Source organism: Cucurbita moschata, unplaced genomic scaffold, assembly GCF_002738365.1.
Source record: "Cucurbita moschata cultivar Rifu unplaced genomic scaffold, Cmos_1.0 Cmo_Scf00045, whole genome shotgun sequence".
NCBI lineage: Eukaryota > Viridiplantae > Streptophyta > Magnoliopsida > Cucurbitales > Cucurbitaceae > Cucurbita > Cucurbita moschata.
Window position 1 is genome coordinate 1,524,725 of NW_019268561.1, and position 12,217 is coordinate 1,536,941.

The 12,217-nt window shown below is 34.8% G+C and overlaps 1 protein-coding gene across 1 annotated transcript in view; it reads right to left on the bottom strand.

Moving 5' to 3' along the window:
- Positions 1–10,450: 10,450 nt before the first annotated feature.
- LOC111434667 (O-acyltransferase WSD1-like) overlaps positions 10,451–12,217 on the bottom strand; it is a 3,954-nt gene continuing 2,187 nt past the window's right edge. Inside the window, exons 2-6 of the mRNA XM_023072135.1 lie at positions 11,547–11,619; positions 11,319–11,386; positions 11,025–11,237; positions 10,791–10,928; positions 10,451–10,717 (exon numbers count right to left, since the gene is read on the bottom strand). Coding sequence (XP_022927903.1) covers positions 10,562–10,717; positions 10,791–10,928; positions 11,025–11,237; positions 11,319–11,386; positions 11,547–11,619 — 648 coding nt within the window. The 3' untranslated portion in view covers positions 10,451–10,561. The remainder of the gene's footprint in view (positions 10,718–10,790; positions 10,929–11,024; positions 11,238–11,318; positions 11,387–11,546; positions 11,620–12,217) is intronic.

Sequence of the window (12,217 nt, forward strand, 5' to 3'; positions counted from 1 at the left end):
TTTATAACAACCAAAAAATAAAAATAATTATAAAAAAAAATTACATTAACAAAAATAACAATAAATAAATAAAACAGAGAAACAACAATTTCTCATTTCTCTCCACTAACCTCTCGTCCTTTTCCCAATTATCTCTCCTCATGCAAAAAAAAAAAAATAGAAAAACAACAATCTTAGATTTAATTGGAGGAAAAAAAAAAAGAGAATAACCTTGACGGTTGAGATTCACCTAAAGAGTTTAAGTGGAGATAGATATGAACGTATATATTAGATCTTTTATTCTATTTTTTTTTAGAAATCAGATAAATCACTCATATTAGTAATATTATATTAGTAAATTTATATAAGTAGACAAATGAATAGATTAAAAATTAAATGACAAAAAAAATTTGGGAAAGGAATTCAAGTTTTAAGGAAGAAAAGGAAACAAAGAAATATTGATCCACTAGAAATTTGGAATATATGTCATTAAAACCGACCAGAGAATAAATAAAAAAAAAAAGGAAAGAAGAAGATTGAGGAATTAAAAACTTAAACTAAATATAGAGAGAAAAGTACATAAAGGTAGCACAGAATAACTCGAAACAAGTTTATCAATTTTTTATACAACAGTAACATAGAAAATAAGATTTTTAATAAAAACACAGATATAACATTTCAAGACTTTTAATAATGTACCAATGTAAATTAGTGAAATAATTTTATAGAGTTAAAACTTGAAACTGATGTCATGCGCTCATATAGGTTGGCTTGGATTTCAAAATCGAACTTTCATGAAGGATATATTCGTGACAACAACTTAAGCTAACCAGGTAGGTAGTCTTACTATCGACATGGTTATATTTGATGTTGACATGTGCCCCGTGCTTATGTACGTGTCATATATATTGATATGTGTAAATTGTTTTGTGGATCGATATGCTTATGATATGTTATGTATATGTTATAATATGTGAATTATATGATAATAATTACGGTACGATGTGTTCAATGATATATTGAGATAGGATACGAGAAGGATGCACAAAACGAAATGTAACGATAGGAGTAAGATACGTTCATGAAACGTTAAAGTTAGGTTACATACTGAAGTGCTATGGATATGAGAGATTGATAAAAGAATACGGTTAGGTCATATCGTAGAAAGGGATAGGTTTGTGATAGATTGATAGAAACGATAACGTTAGGATACGTCCCTATGAGGATATGACTAAAGTACGTTCATGTAACGATATGACTGTGATAGGTATAAGAACGTTAAGACTATGATAAGTTAGGAAACGATATGACCCTGAAGTGTTTACGAAATGATATGATTATGATACGACATGTGAATGACGGATATATATATATATTGATACGAAATATGTTATGGTTGACATGTTTATGATATGATACATTGTGATGCAATATGTTATGATATGATATGTATATGATGAAATGTTATGTTAAAAGCATAGAACGTTATGTTATGTCTTTTAAATTGTATGTATACAACATGATATGAATGACATGAAATCACGATAAATGGCATGAAATATAACCCCATTAGAATTATGTATGATATGAGAACTGAAGAATAAGAAACGATACGATATGAATGATGAACGATATCTGAACATGATATGATATGTAATGCTAGAGGAGTTGTATTAAATGATAATGAAAATGGAAAAATGTTGGGACCTCATGCATTATGTGTGCTCATGCATTGGGGGATACCTCTATTCCATCACGAAGGTACGGACCCGTACATCCACTAGGCGGCGAAGTATCATTATGTTTTACATAATGCTACCATGACGGTTACTAATTCTAATGGGTGTCGGGAGGAGGAGAGCTACCAGAGAAGGCTCGTCTGACAAGAAAAGGGGCCAGTGGTGTGCAAATTGTCTTGTGAGTCCATAGCCGCATGTATGGGCTGTGTGTAGAATATATGGTACACATCCAACCTGCCCATTAGAATAGTGCCATAGTAAAAATAGACTGATATAATAGGTCCATCATTGCATTCACGTGTTATTACATTTAACCCCCAATAGTGGGTCACTTAAGTATTTCTTAAAATACTCCAGCCACGTGCTACCTCTATTTCAGGTTAAGGTAAGACATTCTTGTACTGACAACGACATCACAGCTTGAGACCATGACACATGCATAGGGTAGTCGTATTATTTTCTTAGACTTAGGCTAGAATATTATGTTTTTTATTTAAACGTTTATTTGTTTTATTTAGTTTTTTATTATGTGATTTTTAAAAGTGTTTTCAAACACGTAAGTCCATGACAGTGTTTTAAGCTGAAAGTTTTAATGAAGTATTTCTACATTTAATGTTTATGATATGGATACACTAGCGACTTTAAATTAAGTAGAAAATTTCGGGTCGTTACACCATTTCGTCTTACCAATCCCAGGGAAACTTCGAATTCAAGCCCAAGTCATTTGTACATATTTATATATTAAATTAGTTATGGTTTATGATAAAAATATTAGTTTTTACAACTAGGTTAAAAGTTATTTACTCTTCTTACTTCACCTATTTATTCTCGAACTTGAATAGTAAACTCGGTAAAATAGCTTCAATTCCATTGCTTGATTTTTCTCTTCTCTTTCTTCATATACTTCTTTGTCATGAAACCTCCTTTCGCCAAACAAAGAAAAAGTCCGACAAAAAGAGTCTTCAAATTATGATTTAGTTGAGACTGATCTTTTTACGGTGGCAATTGCTTCTTTTATTTGAATTTTCTTCTTGTCATTCATGGGAGGCATGTAGCGAACCTATCCCACAGTCCATGTAGTCGCCCAAGGTCGGGGACACTACCTCTGTCTATGCTAGCTCTGTTGACTACCTACATGATCAACGTCGTCTCACAGGACAGATCCATCGCGCAAGATAATCTAGCCAAACTCTCTGTCAAGTCACACGTCCCTAACTGGCCTCACACCTAGCTCGACGATACCATACCACAGTAGAAAGGGAGGTGGAAGCTCTACAAACACAGTCCCGACTGTTATCGGCCTATAGGCTACCTTTATTTTTCTCCAGAATTGTTCTAGTGGGTTTCTAAGTCTTTAGGGCATCTCTTGTTTCCAAGATGTTCGAGGTTAGCTCCTTAGGGAAAACCAATCTCTAGGTGTACACAGGTCTAAACCTTTGATCGCTCACGATTTTGGAGGAAACGTACTGACCTGGGTCAACACGTAAATTGCACTAGTCGTAGCGCCATAGTTGTTGTACAAACCTCCAGAGGACGAACTGCAGTGGAAATTTGAAGAAACAACATTGGAATCACCAGAGATCTCGTCGGAATCAAACGAGAGTAATCTAGGGTTTCGCTCTGCGATTTCGGGTGAGGAAGAAGGAACGTCTCGGATCTGGGTTCAGATCTCGACCCGCTTGCAATCTCCAATCCAGCTGTCTCGGCCCAATGTCCCAACCCTTTTCAATTACCCAGATGGTCCGTAGCCCACGCCATCGCCTTACCATCGTCACTCACGGCCCAAGCCCAAACACACGTGGGAAGGCTGACCCGTGCGACGATCCGACACCCACGCCCGACCCGATTCTGACCCGCGCACTCTCTCCACTCAACACATGACCAACGCGTGCCCTAACTCAGCCATGATTCGTACGCAGCTAGGATTCAGCTCGCGCGACAGCTTGCTCCGGCTCGGCTTCTTGGCTTAGACGGCTCGGTGTACAAATTCTAGGTTTCTAACCCTCCTGAAGCCATTTTTGACTTTATCGAACGCATTTGAGATCAGCTAGACTCCTATTTACTCGAGCTTAATTAGCTTTAGGCTTATATTGGAATTAATCATCATGTTTAGCTAGGTTAAGTTATTATTAAGCCCTAAAGATGTCATATGAATTGTTATAGGTGAGAATTAGGGTTTGGAATATAGTTTCGAGACGACTATCAAATTGTTAGTGACTTCCGCCAAGACCAACTAAGCAAGTGACCTTGATATATGATGGTACATGCCATGTAGTTCCTACATGTACCATATTAAAAGTGTAATACTTATATTATGTGTTGCTTATATGTTATTTGTATGGTCATATGATATATGTGATGTATACATGTTAAATCCATTACACTCTATTACAAATGAACTGAAATGTCATGTATGGAATGTTATGACCTACAAATAAAGTTATGTGATGGATTTACGTGATGTCTAGCATGTGTACATGTTGTGTATTTATGAAATATGTTATGGAAGGAATGAGAGAGGAAATGAAATAAATTTTACGATATGAATGAAATACATAGGACCTCATGCATGTATGTATGTATGTCATGTGCATCGAGATACTTCTCTATTATGTTATGTTAGTACAGTTGTGTATGTTCGATATTTACATAATATCATGCGGGTCTTTCCTTTTCTGCGGCGTCCGATAATGTGTAATACGTTGTGTCCGACCAAGTCAGACCTAGGGAGTACATATACTAGCCCGCTTGGTGAGTCCATGTGCACGTATTTGGGCTGTATGTGGAGAAGTACCATACACCCAATCCTGCCTGGAACTCGAAAGAGCCTAAGGTTGTGTTATATTTTTAAAAGATGGGTCTCATTCATGTATTGTATGTGATTACATATCTAATCCCAACAGTGGGGTAACTTACTAAGTATTTTATAAAATACTCAAGCCACGTGCTACCCTTAAATTTTCAGGTAAAGGTGAAGTGAGACGACCCTAAATTTTCACATACTCAGAGTCGCTACTAACGTCTGATGCTCATCTATAATGCAGAAATATAACTCTTACATGAACATTATTTATAACGTAAATTTCGAAAAACGCTTAAAACAACCTCTTAGAAAAACACAGTCATGGTTTTACATGTTTAAATACGAAATACTTAAATTTAGATAAAATAAATGCAATACAAAATAATTTAAAACAATGGAATGCATAACAACTTATTTTAACCTAAACCTAGAAATTTAAATATAAATATACCCTATGCATGTGCCACAGTCTCTACTCGTGATGCCGCCATCCTCCGTACAAGTGCGCCTTTCCTTTATTTGAAAAATGATGTGGCACACGACCTGAGTATTTTAAAGAATACTTAGTAAGTGGCCCCACTATAGGGGTCATGCAAATGCAAACATATGCAATCATGATTTAGGGACCTATCTCTAACATCATAGGGGTGACCTCTAGTTTCGGACAAATTGGATGTGTAGTACTTCCCTACGCACGACTCAAACGTGCGAGTGTGAATCTCTAGGGCGCTTGCACACCCACTGGACCCTCTAGTCAAGCTAATCTATAGCAACGACCGGAGGTTAGGGGAACCCTATAGTGTCATGCGCCTCATGAACACCCTCATCTGTGCGCATTCGCACTCATCATCATACTCTGCGCGCCTGCACTCATCATCTCCAGGGGAAGTAGCCCTATGCTTATGAACATACAATATGCATTAGGTCCCTTTAAATCCATCATAATGTCTCTTCTGACACAACCCTCTAGTCTCATCTCTTTGTTACTCTAGGTAACACATACTCGTGGATATTTATATTAATATCATTTTCATGCTCTTCGGCTTGTGTCTTATGTCGATCTAACGGCATGAGGCAATATGGCTCTCATCATCATGTAGCATGCTCAATATAGAAATCATCATCATATTAAGGTAAACGTCACGCAATCATCATACTCATCATATTGCCATAAAGTGCATCAAGCGTATCAAGTACGTCATTTGTCGAAGTACATATATACTACACACATCATCAAGCATCATAACTCACATATTATTACAACTCATACATCATCATATACTAGTATATGACATCATACGACACAACTCATACATCATCATATACTAACATACGGCATCGTACAACACAATTTATACATCATCATAACTCATACATCTCACATACTAACATACGGTATCGTACAACACAGTTCATACATCATCATAACTCGTACAATTTTTAGCCTATCCTATAGTAATGCCACTTACATGGTTACCTTAGCCGGAGTACTCCCTAATTTAATTAACGTAAGCTCCCGTTCATCGAGAGATTATCCAAAGGTTACCAGGGTTCGCTTCCTATCACACTGTTCATTACCTTTTGTTAGTATTTCATATTTTAATTAATAATCCAAGTAACAATGTGAAATACGGCTCTAAAACAGTCTCAGTGAAAATCGAATTCCATGTTTTCATTGTTTCTAAATTGTGTTGGGTAATAAAACTTAAATTAAAAATATGTCAATATCTTGGATCATTCCATCAAAACATTATTTGTTATAATATTATATTAGCTATGTACAAATTATATTAATTTCTCAAATTTCTATTTTCCTTCTCTATGTTGTAAGACTCTCTTTCTCTAGTCTATGGCGGATTTTAAGTGGAACTTTTTGTTCATCTAATAATTTTTAATTTAGATCTAAATAATTGTAATACTCGAATCTAATAATAGTTTCTAATTCATATCTAAATAATTGTACAGATTAATATCATTCACAAAAGAAAAAGGTGTTTACTAACATTTTCAAATGGCATTCTTCTGCTCAAGCTTTCTCTCTTCCGAGAAAATCTTTTATTTTTGTTTGCGTTTGTATGTGTGTTTTTCTTTCTTGGAATGATGGAGTGTTGTGAGAAGTTCATTGAGTCTTTGAGAGTTTGGGGGAGAGATGTGATTAGTTGCTATTATTATTTTTCTATTTTTTTTTTAAATTTTCAAATCGTTACATAAAACTTCTATGCACGAACGATGATGAGCGCTAGAAAGAAGAATAGAGTATGATAGGGCATAGAACGCTTTTGAATTTCAAATTAGTAGTTGATAGGTCGCATTCTATTTCAATTAGTAGTTAACAAGTTTTTATTGACGTTTGAATTTTTATCAAAACTATGTTAGGTTGATTTAACATGTTAGGTAAGTCCATGGCTTAAATTCAAAAGATATTTGTTATAAATTTCGAGATATGTGATTTAAGCATGTATGGGTTGACGTCACTAATTAGGTTAAGAAAATTAGAGGCGTTACACACGGACTTCCGACTCCAAGTTGCTCTATTTTGACTCCTTGAGTCTTTTTTAGTTTGGAAGCACTAGGGTCTAGACTCTCTAACCTTCGTTTACAATCATAAGGTGCTCAATCTACTGGTGGCGTCTTGACTTAGGTCATCCTATAGCCAACCTAACTCTAATGCTCTAGCTTTATGCAGATAAACATGCCCTATAGAAAGAACACACAATCAAACACCTGAAGCTAACACATGCTGTATCACGCACACATACAAACAAACAAGCACAGATCACAATAGTCCATCCTCTTTTCTAACACGATAGGAAGCATATAAAACATCATTCATCACAAATCTCATCATAAGGGCATTTTTTTTTTAATTTCTTACGTCAAGCAATATCACACTCGTCTTTATTGCCTTCTAGTCATGTATATTCTAGGAAATCTGAACCTAGGGGCATAATGGTAATTTTACCATAACATATATACAATAGATAATCATCCAAAAACACCCTTATGAAGTCCTTAACATGCATTTTCTAATCACATGAGATAAGATATGCTCGAATGCTAGTATGTCTTAGCAATCTCTATAAGTATTACTTGCCTGAAGTACGTGTGGTTATTTACTTGGATGACATGTGTCTTCTTGAACCACCGTTCTCGGAGCTCCAAAATTCTTGCAATTTTTCTAGTAGGTCCTAATTCAAGAAAACTGACAAACGGGCATCGAACGAACGTATAGTAGATATCTCATGCACTTGCACGCATAGTTGACATGCGCGCACCTCGCACATGCGATCAGTGCGGGCATGTTCATACTTCGAGCCCTAGCGGATGCAACTTACCCTTTGAACTACATGAAGATGACTTGCGGCACGTGCAGAGTGGTGAGATGTCTTTGGGGTCAAATGCGATCCGTCGGGTTTGATCGCGGATCGTGTGTGAGTTGGCAGTTCGAACTTAGATCATGTCAGGTCTAGATGATGCGACTCCAATGGCAAAATGACGCGTTGATCCAACCGTTTGTTGACTCGTGTCCAAGGCCAACTTATACGCGCTTCCTACTCAATTGTGCAATGCGTGTCCTACCACCAGTGTGACCGCCACAAAGATTTTCCAAATTCATGTGAATTTGCGCGATTATTTTATTAACATTTTCGTAAATCTTTGCACATAACTCGGATCAACAAAGCTCAAATTCAATTTTACTAACATATTTTTCTCATAATCCATTTCAAATTAAAACAAGAAATAATCGAATTCAAAGTCGATTCAAGACGGTTAAACTTGCAATCTTACAGATTCTTGACGTTTGCTAGAACACCGCCTTCCAGTTAGAATCAAGTTTAAGTTCCTTCAGAAAACTTGTATGAAATCCCTCTAAAAACTCCTCTCGGATTTAAAAGAAAATTGAAATTAAGATCCTAAAAGCTATACTTTCCATTCTTTCTTGATTCGTGATGAAATTGAGTGGTTCAAAAGCCCAGAATGGTTCCCCCAACGCCCCTAAACATTTCTTATGAAGGTCCTCTAGGGAATTTTGACTCCAAACGACTATTTCGAGGGGATTTCGACTTTCTCTCTAACTCTATCTCAAGAAACCTAAAACCTTTGTTTCCTTTTTCTTTCTTTCTTTTCCTTCATCATTGATAAGGCAGACCCCCTAATTAGGCCAGGGTCAGAATGACCGATCTACCCCCTTGGATTGAATTGGACGAATTTTTCTAATTTTTCACTATGAGATGACATGAAATGGTTAAATTATGGCATGTACGGAGTTTTTTTTCTTCTGCCTCATCTCAAAATTCAGCCTCTAGGATGTCCAATAAGTCTAGAAAGTTTAACGATAAAAGGAAAAGTCGAATATTTAATTTCTTGTTGGGCTCGAGTGTTACAATCATGTTGACACATTAGGCCATCTGAAATAGTACTATGTCATGGAAAATGTTATACCATGTTCTACACTACATTATGAGATGACATGAAATGGTTAAATTACATATGAAACGAACGAAGGTATAACTTGCATCACAGATACATGCCATGAATTTAAATTATGGGAACTTTGTGCATATTATATATTCACGTGTATTGTGATACTTCTCTAATATGGTTAGTTATGACGCGAAACTAAGATGTTATAATACAGTATTGTATACACCACAATACTATGCGTGCTCCCTTCCCTTCATAATATACTGGTAGCGTTAGTGTACGCTAGTTGAAGGCCAAGTCCAATGCTACATATACGAGCTCTCGTGGGGGTCCAGGTGCGCATATGTAAGCCATATGTAAAGAAATACTACATATCTAATTATGTTCGGACATAAAGTAGAGATCAAGACCATATTATTATGTTTTCCGAAATGATAGGCCACAAACATGATCGCATGTGATTATATTTCCTCGGATTACTTATAGAGTATTTTTTAAAACACTCAACCCACGTGCTACTCTTATTTTTCAGGTAAAGGTAAGACACTTTTGCACGAATGACGACGTCACGGTGACAGCCATGAGACTAAACCTGTGATGTCCCACGTTGGTTGGGGAGGAGAACAAACCACCATTTATAAGGGTGTGGAAACCTTTCCGTAGCAGACGCCTTTTAAAGCCTTGAGGGGAAGCCCGAAAGGAAAAGCCTAAATAGGACAATATCTGCTAGCGGTGGATCTGGGCCGTTACAGTTTTTGTATTTTTAGTATATCTAGATTATAAATCGAAAAGTTTATAGCGAAATTTTTTTTAATATAGTACAATATTATATTTATTACATCTTTTTAATATTTTAAATAATTTTGTATTTGAAATTTCAAATTCACAATATGATACAATAAAACATAAAAATGTTATTTATTTTTTTAAGAATTTAGATTTTTTTTTTTTTAAAAAAAAAACACTTAGAACGTAGTGAATAAGAAAATATAAAATTGAATCCAAATTGCTTATTAAATTGGCATTCTAAATTTAATTTTTAAATACTAAATTATAAGGTCACATGTGTTCAATTATTTGATAGTTTGGTCAAATTGGGCTGGATCTTGAAGTCGGAACGTGCAAGATATTGATCAACTTAAGTTGGTAGATATTGTCGGCTTTGATCCGTCACGTACCGCTTTCAGCCTCACGATTTTAACACGCATCTATTATGGAAAAGTTTCCACAACCTTTATAAGGAATGTTCGTTCCTCTCTCTAATCGATATGGGTTCTCACAATCCACCCCCATGGGAGACCAGCATCCTCGTTGACACACCCTAATGTCTGGCTCTGATACCATTTATAATCGTCCAAACCCATCGCTACCAGATATTGTTAATTTTGACCTGTTATGTATTGTCATCAGCTTCATGGTTTTAAAATGCGTCTATTATGGAGAGATTTCCACACCCTTATAAAAAAAAGAAAATGTTTACGAGATAAAAGAGATAAATTTGAAGTTTATGAAATATGGCCATAAGATTGAAATTGGTATAATCAGTCCCATTTTTATAACCCTATGAAAGAATTTTGGCATGTCCTGTAAGAACAAGTAAAGATAACATTTGATGCTATTTTACATTAAACGTCGTGGCAGCCATTTTCATTTCAAACAAAGCATTCTCAAAGCACTCAACAAGAAATTCAGGGTCAGGAATGATATCTTTAGCCACAAGAATTTGCATATCAGCTCTTCCAGCATAGCTCATCATGTGCATCGTTATTGCCTGCATCAAACCGTTATTAATTGTTGTTGTTAATTATGGTAAATAAACTTACAAGAACATGTGAAGTAAGTACATGGGGCAAGCTTGTTGAAGTGGCTCTAATATATGTAATGGGATTGCCTCCAACACTAATCTCTTCTTTTGGACCAATTACGTTTGAGATTGTGAAACTTGTGTTGCACATAATCCTATAATTAAGGATGCAAGCTACCTGCAATCAAAATGTGTTGGAAACATTAATGAAAGGAAACTAATGTTTTGAAACAAAATGAGTGTTGGTTTAGTCTTTCGAACATGAAATCCTTACCTTTGCTCCCAACCACGACATTACAAACTTACCAATTCCATACGAAAAATATGATTCAAGACTACGTTTCTTACGGTCAATCATTTTCTTTGTTCTCTTCAGATATTGAAGAGGGTCGGACGTTTTCTTATGATAGTATATTGGAAGGAGAAGGATCCCTAGCTTGTTTCCCCATCGAGATCCGTTATTTCCCTTCATCATATCAGCTAAATCCTACACCATTTACATCATGAAGAGTTAACGAACATGAACGAAAAACTCATCGAACAAGTTTAAAGGAATAACCAACATAACCTGCAACCCTGGTTGTTCTCTAAGATTAATCATGGCTACTCCTGTTAACTGAAGTCCTTCTTTCAAACCTATACATAGAAGGTCCAACATGTTCGACAATTAATCATTTCAATTCAGATTCTAACGAAAGTATGAGAATTTCAGCCTCTAACTTAAAAAAAAACGAGTACATATCTCGATAGTTTAGGATAGATTTAGAGTTTTTAGAGGAGGGAACAAAGAAATTACTGTTGGGTTGCCTGTGCTCCAAGTACCGGGATAAGCCCGCCCCTATCACGCTAAAAAGAACGTCATTTATTGTCTGCAACCACAACTTTAATATTATTAAAGGGCTAGTTTTGCAATTTAACCATAAATCTTAAATTTATTTATGAACTTTTTAGAATATATATTTTATTTTATTTTTTAAAGAAAATTAATTTAGTTATAAATATTATTCCAGACAAAAAAAAGATCTGGTTAGCTATCACTTTCATTTATAATTAATATCATATTACCTCAAACAAATAAAATTGTCATAAAAGAAAAATAAATAAATAAATAAATAAATAATTAATATTATTATTTTCCATTTTTGGGAGAAAAATAAATACATATTTTCTTTTATGTCAATTTTATTTCCATTATTATTAAAAAGTAAAGGACATTGATATATACCTACTTATAAATAATCAAAATATTTGCTAAACTAAAATAAATATGTAAAGTTTTTAAAAAGTTTAAAATTACATTTATAATTAATATATTCCTAAAAAATATTCCTGCATTTTCTAGAAACAATAAACATTTTTTATAATTAAAATTAATAGTAAGAATATATTTTTTTAAAGAATTTTATTAAATTAATCATAAAAATTAGATGAAATATAATTTTTTTTTCCTTAAAAAAAAAAAAAAAA